The 17752-nt window shown below is 51.7% G+C and overlaps 1 protein-coding gene across 8 annotated transcripts in view; it reads left to right on the forward strand.

Moving 5' to 3' along the window:
* Positions 1-17752, forward strand: part of JADE2 (jade family PHD finger 2) — a 54438-nt gene that overhangs the window by 19906 nt on the left and 16780 nt on the right. For all 8 annotated transcript variants that reach the window (XM_049873668.1, XM_049873666.1, XM_049873665.1 and 5 more), the window contains 6 exons: positions 5107-5264; positions 9825-9985; positions 10695-10906; positions 12549-12716; positions 14225-14341; positions 15847-16311. In XM_049873668.1, the coding sequence (XP_049729625.1) occupies positions 5107-5264; positions 9825-9985; positions 10695-10906; positions 12549-12716; positions 14225-14341; positions 15847-16311 (1281 nt within the window). The remainder of the gene's footprint in view (positions 1-5106; positions 5265-9824; positions 9986-10694; positions 10907-12548; positions 12717-14224; positions 14342-15846; positions 16312-17752) is intronic.

Genomic DNA, 17752 nt, shown 5'->3' on the forward strand with positions numbered 1-17752 from the left:
ACCTTTTTGGGACAGGATAGGAAGTTTCAGAGTTTAATCCCACTTCAGACAAATCCTGGGATTTATTCATTCATTCACTTGTTGCACAAGCATTTTTGAGCACTGGTGTGTGCCAGGCACTCTGCCATAAATGGATAAAGCAGGATAAACGTAGTCTCTGCCTTCTTACGGCTTGATTAGTAGAGGTATTGGACATTAAACAAATGATTCCACAAATAAATGTATTTTGTAGTTGTGATAACTGCCGGGGCCTTTCCTAGTCATTGAACTTCTTGGTGCATCGTGATCTAAGATACTCTTTAATACGGTAATTCGCCCCTTGAGAAAAGGAAGGATAGAACTAGGTCCCAGGATAAAATATTCAAATAACATCTACGAATCTTGCAGTCTTGTATGAAAACTGTTAACATGGTCCCTACAGGCCATGACGTCAGCTCACATTGGGAGTTGCCTATTATTATCTTCATTTGCTTTTGGAGGCGACTCAGACTCAACTGCAAGCCTGTTTTTAGCTCTTCCTGCAGAAAGTTAGATTTTTTTGATGGTTGTAGCCTTCAATCTCAGAGGAAGCAGGGGTCAAACACAAGTGTCTTAGTTATCTATCTAGTGCTGCTGTTAACAGAAATACAACAGATGGGTGGCTTTAACAAACAGATTTATTTTCTCAGTTTAGGAGGTTAGAAGTCCAAATTCAAGGTGCCAGCCCTAGAAGAAGGCTTTTTCTCTCAGCCAGCTCTGGAGAAAGGTCCTTTGTCTCGTCCTGGTTCTTTGGAGATCTCCTTGTGTCCTGGCATGTGTCTTCTCCCGTCTCTGCTCTGCTGGCTTGTTTAATCTCTTTTATATCTCAAAAGAGATTGACTCAAGATACACCCTACACTAATCCTACCTCATTAGTATATCAAAGACAACCCATTCCCAAATGGGATTATAACTACAGATATAGAGGTTAGGATTTACAACACATTTTCTTGGGGAACGCAGTTCAATCCATAACGACAAGGTAGTGTGTTTCCAGAGCAGTGTCCCTGTATCTGGGTAGAGTAGGGTCTTCGGCCCTTCTAGGGCTGCAGTGGCACCCGTGGCACTCAGGTTGTTTATTAAATTAGTGTTTCGGACCTTGAAACATTCTTTATACTTCTTGAAGAAGCTACAATTAAAATATCCCAAGCAGCTCGGCAGAACTTGGTTGCTAGGCAGCAGACCTTTAAAGACAATTTGTCAATTTCTGCCAGAAGAGAGAAAAATTAGTAAACATTCACATTCTAAGTAAATTGCTTGTTTTTAGCTCCTAACTTTTTCACGGCACCAAGCCACCAGTTCATCAGTGTCCATTTTATTTCTTAGTTTAGAAGTTCTGCGAGAATAATTGAGCTTTTTTTCCCAAGCCTAACCCCTGGCAATTCAAAACAAAAAGGAGTTCAGATGGCAACCATATTTGTGGACAGGTTTTATATTAATGTACAGAGGCTCTTTTGGTAGATATGGAATACCCAGTTGCCCAGCTGTTACCAACCATGGCCTTGAGCAATAACCACAGAAAGTTGTGGCAGACCCACTGGGCTCCAACGTTGAGGCCCAGCCAGGCCCCACCGAGTCTTATCTTCTAATGGAATAGGCACATAGCAAGAAACCAGGAGATTCCAATACAGGGGCTATGGGATTCCGATGAGGCACAGAACCCAGCTTGGGATCGGGGAAGGCTTCCTGGAGAAGACCTGGGCTGGAGTGAGATCTTAAAGATGAAATAGGCCAGCCCATTTGGCAAAGCACACAGTGCTGGGGAGGCTGCCAATGTATCTGTGGCGACGGGGCCAGGGAGGAGCCTGCAGCCCTTTCTGAAGGCACTGGAGAGCCACTGGAAGGCTTGGGACCTGCAAGGGCTGCTGTCACATTTGCATATTCCAGCCTTTGGGCAAACCATCTGATTTGACCTAAAGTTAACTTGGGGTGTTGGGCCAAGTCCGAAAACCCCCATGAGCACGTGGCTGAAGGGGCAGGGAAGCTGGAGGTGGGGGGCGGGGTTTGATGGCTCAAGAGTGTTAGCCTGGGCTTCTCTGCAAATTCCAACCTGTAGGACCTTGAGTAGGTTACTTAACTAACTTGAGTCCAGGGTTCTGAACTGTAAAATGGGGATGTTGGTAGTACCTACCTCATAGAGTTGGTTAAAAGATTAATAATAAATTTAAGGGTAGTCCTTAGACTGGTACTCGGTACCCAGGGCTCTTCAGGTGTCATCTGGTATCATCATGAGTATGCTGTCTTCTCTAGGCTCCCAGGAGTCCTCTTCCTGAAAGGGCCCATAGTGTCTGCCTATTGCTCCCGGGGTGACACAGGACAAAACTGGGAACCCTTCTTGGAACCAGACACCTTCCTCTCTTGACTTTCCCTAACTGCAACAGGAGGGGCCTCTGGAGCTGAGCCCAGGATCCCTTCTTGCCCCCAGTTCTTGGTGCCAAGCCTGTGCCTAGGTTAGGGCCCCTCCGCTTTTGTGGCTTGGCACTCTGGTCTTTCTGAGCCCTGGTCCTTGGGCTTCAGTCCCTGTGGACAGCACTCAGGTTCACACAGTTGAGGATTTCAGCCTCCGGATGTGTCTACAAGGTGTCTTAGCCAATGTTGTTGTACGTTGTTGATTCAATTTCCAACTCATAGCGACTCCATGACAGAGTAGAACTACCCCATAGGGTTTGCTAGGCTGTAGTCTTTATGGGAGCAGATCTCTAGGTCTTTCTCCCATGAAGCCACTAGATGGGTTCGAACTGCCAGTCTTATGGCTAGCAGCTGACCACTTAACTATTGCACCACCGAGACTCGTTGCAGCCGGTCAATAAAAACTCAAACCTGTTGCTGGCGAGTCGATTTGGACTATAGCGATCCTATAGGACAAAAGAACTGCCCCATAGGGTTTCCAAAGATTGGCTGGTAGATTTGAACTCCTGACCTTTTGGTCAGCAGCCGAATGCTTAACCACTGCACCACCAGGGCTTCAGCTAGTCAAGAGAGATTCAAAAAGCACTGCCTAGGAGCCCACTGGGGGCCTCGAATTCATCAGATAATACCCCAGGGAGACCTTTTCATTTATACGTTTATTCATCACTCAGCTACTCTTTACCAAGCGAGTACTATGTGCTAGTAATCACACCAGCCGCTGAGAATACAGCGAACAGGACAAGTGTGGCTGGGGCAATAAGACAAGAAACAAGACATACGAATGGACCAGATAATTTCCAGGCATTTAAGTGTTGGGAAGAAAATGAAGGCGGGTGATAGGGTGGAAAGTGTCTCTGTCAAGGGCAGTCGGCACTCTGAGTCGGGGTGATAGGGACGGAATTCCCAAGGAGGTGACATTTAAACTGTAGCTGAGAATGAGGGAAGAGCAAGAGGTTTCTTGTTCACCTGGGCCTCTTTAGGAGGGCAACAATATCAGGGCTCCTGAAGAGTTGAATTCTGGGTAAGGAGATGGGCTGTCCCAGGTGGGCAGCTCCCTGTGTCATCTGAGGACAGCAGGGCTTTAGATGCCACTCCCCTTGGCCTGACTGAGTCTGGAGAACTTTGAGGCAGCCTTGAGCCTACTTCGGGTTCAGTTCACCCGAGGCCTACGAGGAAGTAACCTAGCCCTGGGCCTGTTGGGCATGGTAGTCTCCCGAGGCCTCAGCTGGGAAAGGCCCCAGGCAGAAAATGGGGATTGCTAGAAGACACCAGAAAGCACCCAGCCCCCCAGGCTGCACTCAAGTATTGGCTGTCTTACTGCTTGCTAATAAGATATGCAAATTATCAGGGCTGTGAAATCTTAGCCACATTCCTTCTTCTGTTTAATTAGCATTTAATCGTAATCTCATTTTAATTTTTTCACACTAGCACCCTAATTAAATGTTAGGGTGTTAGTCTTAACAATTAAATTGTATTGGCAAATAGAGTCTTCAAGAAACTTGACCTTTTTCAAGCCAGGGACCTCTCCAGCTAGATGTAAACGTTAATTAGGTTACTTCTGCAAGATGGTGCTTCCAGCCCCATCTGGGCACTATTTTAGTCTTTTTTTTATGTGTGCTTATGGCCCTCGACTCAAATGAGGCCCACACAGCCAATGAGTTTGGCCCCCAGCAGGCAGAGATTACCACTGACTTCGTGTCTCATGAGTCTCTGGAAGGCTGAGTGAGCTGACTTGGCCCCGGGGCATGTCAGTGGGCGCTGATTTGGGATGGAGGGGGTTGGCGTTTCATCTGAGGACTGGTATTCTCCTTGAAGTGGTTTTTCTTGACTCAGAGATGTGAATTCTTCTGTGACTTGTGATTCTCAAGTGATGATCACTTGGTACCTGAGCAAGTCTCATGCTGTCTTGAGGTGCCATCAAGTCCCACAACAGACCTTTGTGGGGGCCACAGTGAGATCGGTCAACTGGGGCAGGCAGCATTGCCAGTGCTGGCTGGGGCTGGGTTTGGAGATTGTTCTGGGATGGAGGGAGGAGGAGCAACAGACAGCCAATGTTGGAAAGAGCAGTTTCCTCGAGTGAGCCAGCGTCAGAAGTAAACCGACACTTCGTTGTCTAGTTACTTATGGCCTGCCTTGAGGGGATGTGGATGAGTTTGATGAAGATAGAAGGAAACCCTATACTCCTTCTGCAACACACACAGAGGGTGGTAACATAGAGTCAGTGGCAAGTTAGGAGACGTGGTATCCCTGCTCTTGAGGGACCTTGAAGGGCCTGACCCATGTGAAGACATTCTCTAGGCTGCCCCAAGCCCCACCCTCACCCTCAGCTATTTGCATAAGCTCCTGGTATTCAACCCTTGTACTCTTTCACACCTCCACTTGTGCCTGTGGTTGCAAATACACAACGTACTTTTAGGCCTCAACGGAAATTCCCTAAACAGTCACTTAATGGCAGCATTGCATTGACAGAAGCCTCTCTGCCATCCATTTTTTCCTCAATTTTTGCCTTTCTTTGCAAGTCTTTTCCTTCCATTTAGGTGCTACCCCCATCCATCACTCAAACTCTGTCCCTCAGTAGGTCAGAACACATGTAAATTCAAGCCAACACACTTATTGAACACCTACTGTTCACAAAGCACTGTGCTGGGTTTAGCCTGAAGCCACTCTTGCTCCTGACAGGTTTTTCGGACAGACTTGATCACAGCCATGAAGATCCCGGACTCATACCAGCTCAGCCCCGATGACTACTATATCCTGGCGGACCCATGGCGACAGGAGTGGGAGAAAGGTGTGCAGGTGCCCGCTGGGGCAGAGGCCATTCCAGAGCCCGTGGTGAGGTGAGCCAGGTGGCCCAGGCTGGGAGCCCATAGGGACAAGGGAGAGCAACAGAGTCTGCTTCCTAGGCAGGGGACCTACCAGTCCTGGGCTCCCTTTCTAGCTCATCTCCATTCTGTATTTGATTCTCTTGTCCCGTAAACCACTGAAATGTTCAAGAAATACTTGCAGTAGATCTTTGAGGCTAACAGTTTGGGCTTGGGATCAACTCTGGAGCCAGACTGCCTGGGTTCAAATCCTGCTTCTTACCACTCAGATTCAGTGTGACCTTGGGCCAGGAGTTTAATCCCTCTGGGCCTCTGTTTCCCTGTCGGTAAAGTGGAAATGGTAACACCACCACCTACCTCATATGGTTGTTGAGATGATTTAGAGAAACAGTGTGTGGAAAATGCCTGGCACACAGCAAGCTGTCTATGAACACTGGCCATGGATTAGATTGAAGTAGATCCAAACTGGGTCCCGAAAGCAGATCTTACTAAGAAAATCATCAGACTTTTAACTCATTTTTAACGCAGCCATGGTCTTGGCTTCATGAACTTTTCAAAAGGTTCTTAAAGGAGGAGTCAAGGCCTGGCACACAGCCGATGCCTAGGATATGGTGGCTACTACTAGCCTCCGTGGAGGGCCCCTTGCCAAGGCCAGGTCAGGATGAGTCCTCTCTGGGCTGCGAAGCATTCTGGGTTGTGTGGGGTAGAGAGCCCTTCCTGTGGCTGGAGGCTCTTGTCAGGAGGCTGCCACATGGGCACGGACTTTGCCACCAGCTGCAGAGTTCAGCCAAGTGCTTCTTTCTGCACCCTGGGAAACCCTCCGAGTCATGTCCTCAGCCAGAGGGGCCTAACGGCCCTGTATTATAGTCATGTGGCCTCAACTGGGCAGCTTGGGTTATTGACAGTTTATTCATGGCGTTGGCAGCCCTGTGGCTCTTGCTCGGGGCCATGGAGACCAGGCCTGGGACAAAAATTGCAGCTGTCACCCCCCTTGACATTGGCGCTGTTGCTTCCCTGGCAGCTGCACCCATGGCTGGCTCATATACACTGAGTGCCTGCTTGGTGCCAGCCCTGTGCTAGGCATGAAATCAGAGAGGCGGAGTAGATCCTGAGCCCGCATTCAGGTGCTATATGAGGACTGTGTGTTGGGAAGGACCACTCCTCCTCCATTGTCTCCTGCCACCCACTCCTAAGGGCCAAATACCTACCAACACTTGTCCAGAGTCGTCTGAGGATCAGGGGAGCCCAGGTCTCTCTGGAGAACCTGGGGGCCCCATGGGGGGTACGTGTGGGATTTGGAGAATAAATCTATTTTCTACACCCTTGCCCAGGGTCAGAAACCTGGGTCACACCCCCAGCCAGTCTCACGCCTTCACCTCTGCAGACTAAGGAGCTGTTTACTACCTGAATTCTTTGATCCTGCTTCTTCATCTATAAAGTGGGCATATTAACATTACCTGCCTGACCCTGTGGTTGTGAGGATTAGGTGAGACTATGTGTGCTAAGTTAGCGCCGCAGTGCCTGGCTCATGCCAGGGCCCAGGGCAGTGGGGGAGGAGCCAGCCATCAGCTGGGCAGAGAGAGGTGATTCCTGATTAGGCTCGACCCAGCAGTCTTGTCCTCCCTCCTTGATGTCAATGTCAGGTGGTTCTGGAAACATCTGCTGGCCTGGGTACTTAACTGCAGATGCTTCCACACCAGTAGCTTGGCTTCAGTCTGCCTATACGGTGTCTTATCTGTTGACATCAAGAGGAGAGCACACGTGTGCAGGCAGTTTTGGTGTTCAGATACATTCCCAGCATACATGGCTGCCCTAAGCCAACACAGCCTGCCCGTGATCTTTGCAGAGGATAGGTAGGGAGGGGGAAGGGAGGTGTTCTCTTGGAATGAGCTCATGCCGTTTTCCCTCTCCAGCCCAGCCCCTCCATCCTGGTGGGTGCGTCTCACCACACAGCCCTCATCTAGAAGCCAGCAAGGCAGTCAGCATGATCGTAATTGTTATAGGACTTTTGTTTCCAAGTACTTGCTAAGCTGAGCCTGTCATGTTCATTTTCTCATTTAATTATCATATTAGCCATATAACGTATGTATTACTGTCCCCGTATCATAGATGAGGAAGTCGGGAAATTCTGGGGACTTCCCTGAATGATCGCTAGGGCCTAGTGGGCTGGGTCAGGAAATCAGAGGCCACGGGAAGGAGCCCAGGGTGCCCCCGTGAGGCCCAGAGAGAGAGAGAGAGAGCCTTGTGCCTTGGTCACTCTGGGATGCTGACTCTGACTGCCCTCCCCCCAGCTTCTACCCTAGTCTGCCTCTGTCCCTCCCTCCCTGCCTGGTCCTCCCTGTCCACCTCATGGGAGAACCTGTTCCCGGAGACCATGAGCTGAGCTCCGTGTGGCACAAAGACCCAGCTTCTGGTGTCTGGTCTTCTGGAGTAGAGAGACCCATCCCACCTCCCCAGACCTCAGTCCCACCTACCTCCTTCCAACTGACCTCAGCCTTGCTACTGCAAGACTAGGATCAGGTCAGTCCACGCCTGGTGGGAGAGCTTCCTCCATAGCCAGAGCCAGAAGGGGCCAAACAGATGGAGCAGAGAGCTCCAGGAAGCACAGGAAGTACCTTTTGTGGTGTGAGCCCCCCGTAGCCTCAGATCCCCAGAGAGAAGATGTGATCTTGGGCCTCAAGGGGCCTGGCCAGGTGGCAGCCAACAGGGCCAGCAGGTATGAGTAGTTAGGCTGGTAGGTGGTAGGATTTCAGAGGAGGGCTGCCCAGGCTAAATACATGCTTGGGGCACAAGCAAAGCAAAGTCATAACAAAATTAGGGGCTTTTTTTCTTTCTTTTTTTAAGCATGTGTTATTTCAAATAACAGCCTCACAAGGAAAGTGAGAACTTGTTGGACTAACAATATTGCTTCTGTTTGGAATCACTTACTGGAGAGGAGTGGCACCATTATTGCTTAAGGTCTTTCTTAATCTGTCCATCTTACGTAGTACAAGGTAGTGCCAAGCTGTTTTCCCTTTCTTCCTGACCCCTCAGCCTCATCTGGGCATCCTTCCTCCCTGTTTGGACCTCTGTTTCCTTCATCTTTCATGGCCCTCTTGCAAACACCCAGGGCATTTTCTGGAGCCCAAGAGCTGGCCCCACAGCTCAGCCATGTCTTTGTGCCATCCAAGGTCCTGCCCTCTCCTCCCCAGTCTGCAGCTGAGTCACAGACCCTGGCAGCCCTGCCTGCGACCCCCAGGAGGCCTCTCCTGGGCAAGTGAGGGGCCTCTCAGCCCTGGCAGGGATGACCAGATGGAGGCCAGGCTCCGCAACAATAACCATAGCAACCAGTTGAGGGGGTGGGAAGGGTTGGCATTTTGAACTGGCTTCAGGAACTGAGGGACAGCACGTATGTGAGCCAAGGGGGGAAACTGCCCTCCCAAAGCAAAAAGCCCTTATATTCCACTTCAGAAAGTGATTAGTGATATCCAGAGGTCTTAAGATATACACTCTCACACACACATAGTGCTTGCTCTGTGCCAGGCCCTTTTCTAAGAGCTTTACATGTATTAATTGATTTAAACTTCACACCAACTTTAACAGGTAGGTACTATTATTACTCTTCCACTCTATGGATGAGGATGCTGGGCCGCAGAGAAGTGGTTTGCCCAAAGTTACACACTGAAGGGTGGAGCTTGGGACTTGAGTCCACCACACCGTGCAGCCAGGGCCCTGCCAAGATGCCTCAGAGACAGAGCCGAGGTCCCAAGGGAGGGCTGAGCTGTGGATGGGACCCTGGGACTGTAGTTGATACATCTTTGTATCCAGAGTCTCCAGTTTCGGGTAACACCATAGTGAGGGACTCCCTGATCACGGAACATTGTATGTAGGGGAAGTGCTGGCTATGCTGTGTCCCCTGTGGTGGCTGTGACCTGTTACCTAGCAAGAGTCACCCTGGGCTGCAACTATGTAGCAGGGTTGGGCAACTCAAGACCATGGAGTTTTCAGGCTGTTGGTGAAGGAGGGGCTAGGGCATATGAGGGCATGGAACCGTCCCTGGCTCCTTCCCAGCCTTGAGGGGTATGCCGAAGTACATGGAACCCAGCTGGCCCTATTCCCCTTGTACCAAAATGGCTGGCAAAGGGGTAGCCCAGGACAGGACTTGGGACACCTCCTACAGTCTTGGTCAAGGCATAGCCAGATCCTTGGGCTTTATATAGCTCAGGCCCAGCTCCGCTGATGGGAGGGCTAGCGGATATGTGCTCCAGGCAGGTAGGATGTTTATAGAATTAGCAAGGGCTGTGAATCAGCCCACTTCCATCCCCCGCTCTGCCCCAAGCCCTTTGGATCTTCAGTGTCCTTACTGTTTACCCACAGTCATGTCAGTCTGTGCTGGGCAGGGATGTGGGTAGAAGGAAATGTAAGTAGGAGATGGAAGAGGGGGCTGCTTGGCATCAAAGTCTGGTAGCCTTACTTGTCTACCAACTCCTCAGCCAACTGATGAGGGGCAGAAATTCTCACTGGAGTTCCCTAAACCCAGTGTGGGTGGCAAGCTGAGGGTCCCTCTCCTCATGACGCCCCGTCTTGATTTCCTAGGATCCTGCCACCACTGGAAGGCCCCCCTACCCAGGTGTCCCTGAGCAGCTCTGAATTTGGTGAGGGCTCCCAGCCCGATTGGCCAGAAGGCAGCCGCTATGACCTGGACGAGATTGACGCCTACTGGCTGGAGCTCATTAACTCAGAGCTCAAGGAGATGGGTAGGTGACCCACCAGGCCAGGAACAGGATTGGGGTGGGGGGACAGGGAGGGCTTTCTTCCAAACCCCAATATCCTATCTCAGAAGGGCAGTGGCTAGGACTGGACTTTGGCACATATCTGGGGCGTGAGGTCCCTACACCATTATAGATTGGAGAAATTATTTGATGTCAGTACGCCTCAGTTTCTGCAGCTGTTGATGGGAAAACTAATAGTATACGTAAATGACATTCTTGGTTCCGGGGACTACGGTAGTAAGAATGAAAGTTGTATGAAGAATACGGAAGCACACAGTGAATCTAGAATGACAAATGGGACCAGGGGTCAGCTGGGTCACTTGGTCAGAGCTCCTAGCTGGAGCCCACTCGCATGTCCCAGGGAGGGCCAGCTCTGCCATACTCAGCCACCTTCAGAGATCCCCCCATACACACAATGCAAGCAGTAGATTCTCTGGAGCCAGCCGGGACACTTCCCTACACCTGGTGATCTGCCTGTGCACATATATCTGTGTGGTCACAGGGAGGCTATCTAAAGTCAGAATTCCACAATGGACAGGGGCCTTGGAGATTGCCTGGTCCAGCTCGTTGAGCTGCCAGACAGTGGAGCTGAGGCCCAGAGACGGAGGCTGCTTTTTCACAGATCACACAGCTGATAAGTGGGAACCTTCCTGTACCTCTGGGCTGCTAACACCCTTCCCTGCTCTCCCTGCAGAGAGGCCGGAGCTGGACGAGCTGACCTTAGAGCGTGTGCTGGAAGAGCTAGAGACACTGTGCCACCAGAACATGGCACGGGCCATCGAGACGCAGGAGGGGCTGGGCATCGAGTATGATGAGGATGTGGTTTGTGACGTGTGTCGCTCTCCCGAGGGCGAGGATGGCAACGAGATGGTCTTCTGTGACAAGTGCAACGTCTGTGTGCACCAGGTGGGTAGCTCCTCAGTGTCCCGAAACCCCACACACATACACTGCCTGGGTGGGCCTCCATCCCTCTGCCTGGAGCTGGCCTTCCTGGCTGTAGGAGCACTGGGGCACTGAGCAAAGACCCCTAGGGAGGAGGGAAAAGGAGGGAGGAAGGGAATGGCGTGAGTGCCCTGTGGTGCTAGGGACACCCAGGGCCCTTTGACCCAGCCCTGCCAGTCAGACTTGAGTAAACTCCGATTGGGTGTTCTTTTAATTCTCTCTCCTGACTTCTCTCTGACATTTTCCACGGAGCACCCGGGTCCCCCTCCCCTGAAGCCCTGCTCCTCTGTTTCTTGCCATCCTGTACTTAGAAAGAGGCAGCGCAGCGTCGTGATGGAGAGTAAAGCCTGGAATCAAGCTGCCTGGTTTCAAATCATGGCTCTACTCTTCACGAGCTGGGGGACTTAGGGCCAGTTTCTTTTTTTGTTGTGCTTCAAGTGAAAGTTGACAATTCAAGTCAGTTTCTCATACAAAAACTTATACACACATTGTTACGTGACCCTAGTTGCTCCAGGGTGGAGACAGCACACTCGATTTCCCATGTGCACTCAGCCAGCTCTTATCCCCCTCTGCCTTCTCATCTCACCTCCAGACAGGTGTTGCCCAGTTAGTCTCGTGTGTCTACTTGAGCTGAGAAACTCACTCCTCACCAGTATCGTTTTATGTCTTATAGTCCAGTCTAATCTTTGTCTGAAGAATTGTCTTTGGGAATGATTTTAGTTTTGGGCTAACAGAGAGGCCGGGGGCTATGTCCTCTGGCGTCCCTCCAGTTTCAGTCAGGCTGGGCCAATTTTTTAACTTTTCTGGGCTTCTGTTTCCATAACCGTAAATAAAAGTGAGAGGATTAAGTTACTTACTTTGAGTTATTTGCTTAAAACAGCATACTAACTGACAGGGACCGTGAATATTTGTTACCATTATTGGTATTATCAACCAGGTGTGGCCTAACCAGCCCCCACCCCCTTGACCTTGGGCCCCAAATTGCTAGGTTTTTTGCATCTCTGGGCCTTGTTTACAGAAGACCTGACTAGGACCCAGGGGACCCTTCTCTGGGAAAACCACTCTGAATTTGACTTTGAGGCTGCCCTTACCCACTGCTGATGGAATCGCTGCTGGGGAGCTCAGAGTCAGGGGCTTCACCTGGCTGGCAGGTGGGTAGGTAGTACACCCCTTGTGCATCCATATCCCCAGCAACTCTTAGGCCCACATGTCTTCCCCAAGCCCTGGGTACATCAGGAGGAGCCCTGCTGACAGATCTCTATGTAAATAATCTGAACCCTCTGGGCCTTGTCCCTAGGCAGTGTACGTACTCAATTGTGTATTCAACTTAAGGGCTTCATGGACCTTCCTAAAGTCCATTACCCATTATGAACCTCTGGTTAAAGTGACTGTCCCCAGCAGGGGGCAGACCTGAGCGAAACACAGAGGACTTTTACATAAATGGTGACATTTTAGGCACACTCTGCAGGCAGAGAGCTTCCCAGGAGGCTGGAGGCAGCATAGCAAGGTAGTTCGGGGCTGGGACTGGGGCTGTTCCCAGTAGCCTGCTGACCACATGTGAATTGGCCAACGTCTCTGACTCATGACCACCCTGCTTTCTCCCCAGGCGTGCTATGGGATTCTCAAGGTGCCCACGGGCAGCTGGCTGTGCCGGACATGCGCCCTGGGTGTCCAGCCAAAGTGCCTGCTCTGCCCCAAGCGAGGAGGAGCCCTGAAGCCAACAAGAAGCGGAACCAAGTGGGTGCACGTCAGCTGTGCCCTGTGGATTCCTGAGGTGAGCAGGTGTGGAGGTGGGGCCACCCTGGGGGAACAGTCCGTAGGGCAGTGGGTCTGCATGAAACTCAAAGGTCAGGCAGCAGGGCACTGGGAAAAGAGTGCTGGCCCTCAGGAACTGAGGCAGTGGACCTACATTAAAACAGGAGGGTGTCAGGCAACAGCCCCCAGGGAACTCCGCTTGTGGACTTGGGCAGAAGTCAGATGGTAGTTCCCATGGGACAAGGAGTTATGGGGCTTGGGGGATTCAGGTCTGGGGTCTGGACAAGCAGCAGCCCGTAGGGGAAGCAGATTGTAGGTCCATCCAAATCTAGGCAGTGGTTCCAACCAATGTGAAGTTGCGGGTTTAAAACAAAAATGAGCCATTGATCTTAAAGAAAATCAGGCAGTGAGCCTAATTAAAGTTTGGGTAGTAGGTCTGCTCCAGCTGTGGGTGGGGTGGAGGGGCAGGACTGCGTCTGAGTCCAGGTGGGAAGAGTGAGCTAGCAGAGACGCTGGGTTCATGGAAGCCCATCCGATTTTATATGAAATGTGAAGTACTGAAGTTCACCAGCATTTCAGCCATGGCCCTGCTATGTGCCCCTGACCCAGAATGTTGCCCTGCTTCAGTGCTGCCTAAGCCAGGAGCAAGCAGGTGGCCCTGTCAGCAGGTGGCCCTCCCCCTGCTGAGCCTCCCATTGCAGGCTTCTGTCATGGTAGCTGTTTGTGTCAGCAATAGTCACTTGCTCCCAGATCAGCATTTAAGGGCTGGATCTACTTCTGTGTACTCTGGGCTGAGCATAGTAGGGACAGAGGAACCAGTGAGGGTCCTTCTGTGGGCCGTCTCAGCCTCAGGGTGTGGTATCCATGCAAGGGCCCTTCTTCCAGTCTTAGGTAAGAACAGTAGGGAGCAAATTGCTCTGTCTCTGGGGTAGGTGGATGGGCTGTTCCCAGTAGGAGGGAGGGTTATAGGTTCACCTGCCTCAATAGAAGCAGAAGGGGACTGAATAGAGGTACATCGCCCATGGGCTAGGAGAGCCCTGAAGTTCCCCCAAGAGATGCTGTCATGGGGCCCTTTCCTGGTGCCCAGAAAAATACATAGAATATATAAATGTTGTAATAAGAACTCTGGAGATGCTATTAGCAAAGGCCTGAGGTATGGAAGAAAGGAAGACCCTTCATACACATACACACATACACAGATGCACCTCTACCTCGAGGCCCACCCATTCACAGACACACACTATCAACCAGTCATGTGCACTGATGCACATTCTCTGGTACATTTATAAGCAATTGAAAATGAGTCACTGATGAGGACACATTACACACTCACCCAGATGGTTGACCTGGGACCGCTAGAAGGGACTTGGGCCTTTGAGCCATGCTTGTTTGGAGTCAGGAAGGATCTGGATTCGAGGCCTGTCCTATCTGTCCTCCACCTGGTTTCAGCAGACAACCCCTACTTTGGGGTCCTTGGAGACAGGCTGGGGACGAGGGCCCTGATGTAGCTCCTTGTGTCCTGCCCAGGTCAGCATTGGCTGCCCCGAGAAGATGGAGCCCATCACCAAGATCTCACATATCCCAGCCAGCCGCTGGGCTCTGTCCTGCAGTCTCTGCAAGGAGTGCACAGGCACCTGCATCCAGGTACATGGCTGACTCCACCCCCTGCTGCCAGGAGCCCAAGAAGGACCAGTGCACCCAGGGTGCTCCTGGGCAGCCTAGGAAACAGGAAGCTGCCACTATTCACCTACCTCCATGGTCACTGATGGGCCAGGGAGGCGTGGGACTAGGTCTCTACCGGGGGTGGGAGGGGCGGGGGTCATTACTCTATCCCCCATTCCTCCGGGGAGGGGTGCGGAGCTGGGGAGCTAAGGTTCACCATCCCAATACAGTACTGAGAACCTTGGCTTTCCCCAAGAGTAAGTGCTTTGGGCCTGATAAGTACATTGATCTCTCTTCTGATGTCAAACTTGATTTGTGGGAGGGGCAGCACTCAAACTTCTACTCCAGCTGAGGTAAGAGGCTCTTCCAACACAGGGCAGGGCTGCTCTAGTCTGCCTATAGCAGTGGTTCCTAAACTCTAGCGTGCATTAGAATCTTCTGGAGGCCTTGTCAAAACGGATTGCTGGGCCCCATTCCCAGAGGTTTTGGCTCAGTAGACCTGGAGTGGAACCTGAAAATTCACTCTTCTAGTGAGTTCCCAGGTGATGCTGATGCTTCTGGTCTATAAGTTGGGGGAGTCATCCTTTCTCCCCCTTATCTGTACAGGAACAGAGTTGTCATTGCCACAACTAGATGTGTCTCATCCATTCATAAACCAAAAACCAAACCCGTTGTTGGTGAGTCGATTCCGACTCATAACAACCCTTTAGGACAGAATAGAATTGCCACATAGGGTTTCCAAAGCTATAAATCTTTATGGAAGTGGATCAACAAAAGTCTTTCTCCCTCAGAGCAGCTGGTAGGTTTGAACCACTGACCTTTTGGTTAGCAGCGAAGCATTTAACCACTGTGCCACCAGGGCTCCTATTCACTTGTTCATAAGACCTTCAAAATGCCTTGCAACTCCGACATAAATGGCCATGGATAGTTGGATGGGCTGTTGCTGAACTAGTCTTCAGCCGCCCACAGCTGTCATCTGAGGCTGGGAGGGAGGCGCAGGCCCTGAGCTCCCAGGGCAAGAGGAAAAGGAAGGGGTCCAAGTCCAGCCCCACCTCCCAGAAGACAGAGCAGGTGGTGAGGGGGGTGGAACAATTGTTCTTATCTTAGATAACATTGCAGAAGAGGTAACGAGCCATGATCAGCTTTCTTTTGATGCCTTCTGATCTCAAAGCTGTTTTGCCCCTGCAAAAATGCAGCTTGTCCCCAGAGGGGTTGGCCAGTCATCTTCTGGTCATCTTCTGGTGGTCGACTTCCTCAGGATATATGGCGCTGAGCTCCGTTTCTTTCCAGGGCTCCCTGTTTCCCACCTGTCACAGCTTCATGCTCATTAGGATATTGGAAGTCCTATCAGATTTTATTTAGGGTCTCACCAGTATTCTGGGCTCTCAGTAGAACACTGGGGGAAGCACCCAACATCCTCCTTGGCCCCCACCAAGGCTCCCTTCCTGCCCGTGCTCAGCCTGACGCTGCTCTTCCTCTCCCGCTAGTGCTCCATGCCTTCCTGCATCACGGCGTTTCACGTCACATGCGCCTTTGACCATGGCCTGGAAATGCGGACTATATTAGCTGACAACGATGAGGTCAAGTTCAAGTCCTTCTGCCAGGAGCACAGTGACGGGGGCCCTCGGGGTGATCCCACATCTGAACCTGCAGAGCCTAGCCCAGCTGGTGAGGACCTGGAAAAGGTGACCCTACGAAAGCAGCGGCTGCAGCAGCTGGAGGAAGACTTCTACGAGCTGGTGGAGCCAACTGAGGTAGCTGAGCGGCTGAACCTGGCAGAGGCGCTGGTCGACTTCATCTACCAGTACTGGAAACTGAAGAGGAAAGCCAATGCTAACCAACCGCTGCTGACTCCCAAGACCGACGAGGTGGACAACCTAGCCCAGCAGGAGCAAGATGTGCTTTATCGCCGCCTCAAGCTCTTCACGCACCTGCGGCAGGACTTGGAGAGGGTAAGTACCCCTGCTGACTACCACTGCTTGGTGGGCCATCCCAGGAGCTATTTCCACTTCACACTCACTACCCGAGACTAGCTGTGGCTCACCAGGGTTCAGACTGTGAGCTCTGGCCAGTTGGTCCTGCCACAGGCACTAACCAAGGGGCTGAGGACTTCCAGGTCTTGGAAAGAATGGGGCTGGCTGATACTTTGAGGAACAGGGAGGACCCACCTTGTTGAGTCTCTGAGTCTTTCTTGTCCCAAGCCTTTCTCAGGCCTGGTGAAGAATGGGGGTCCTGCCAGGATCATGAGGCTGGGGAATACCAGCAATGGGGCAAGGACCCCAGGCTTCTGACTTGTAGGCGCTACTAACTCAGTTTTGGCTTCTCTAGGCCTTGCGTTCAACACAGGAGCTTCTGGTTAGCATCTGTGGCAGGGGAGGAACTCGGGTCTGCCAAGCTGCCGCCTTCGCCTGTACCGAGAGTCTAGGCCTCAGGTGCAAGGATTGTTGAATCAGCACAGCAAGTGTGCACTGGGCCAGGCAGGACAGACAGATGTGGGTGCTAGACAGAGGCCCGGAGGTGTCCAGTGTGCGTGAGGGTTGGCAGCAGCCTGTGTGGAGCAGGAAGGATGAGGCTGGAAAGGCCTGTCTTCACTGGTAGGTCTCAGGAGCTGGGTTGGTGAGCAAGTGTACCAGGAAGCTGCAAGAAGTGTTTTGAGCAGGAAATGCCCTGATGTGGTAGGAACTTCCGAGCACTCCTAGAGGGGGAATCACAGGGCCCTAGGTGGATGAATTGGCTGATAGCTCCCCAGCTGTGTGCTGGGGCAGAGAGGGGTAGTGGCTTGATCCAGAGTGGTAGTTTTGGGGTGAGATGAGGGGACGCAGGTGCCCAGATTTTGTGCTAGGCTGTGGAAGAGGGCAATGAGAGCAGGTTACCTGGAGCATGGAGGCCCCTCAAAGCCTCCAACTCCTCCCAATCCCCCGGAAGGAAGGTGAGGGAGGGGGCTTGCCTTCAATGGGGTGTGTCCTTGAACTTGGCTTTTCTGGCACCCCAGGCCACCTCCAGCTGGTAAATTACCCAGTTCCCAGGTTGGGGACAAGCCAAAGACAAGGCAGGATGTTGAGTCCTTGGTCCAGTCTAGTGAACCTCAAAGGCTGTTCTGGCCTTTCTTTCTCTGGGACGTTCAGTTCTTGGGTCCCAGAGCATGTGGTATCAGACACGTCACGGTGCCCCCCATGTGTACAGACGTACATGCCACCCTCTCCCCAGGCTGTGCTAGGAAACAGCCCTGAGTGGAAGCATTAAGGGAGCTTTGTGTGACCTTAGGCTGCTGCTTTTTTGTTTGCATCTCAGTTGGCAAGTCTGTAAAATGGGCAGAGCAAGTCAGCAGGTGTTGTAATATGCTGTGTAGGGGTATACCCAAGGTGGAGGTTCTAAATTTGCCTCACTCCCCTT

Source organism: Elephas maximus, chromosome 2, assembly GCF_024166365.1.
Source record: "Elephas maximus indicus isolate mEleMax1 chromosome 2, mEleMax1 primary haplotype, whole genome shotgun sequence".
Classification (NCBI taxonomy): domain Eukaryota; kingdom Metazoa; phylum Chordata; class Mammalia; order Proboscidea; family Elephantidae; genus Elephas; species Elephas maximus.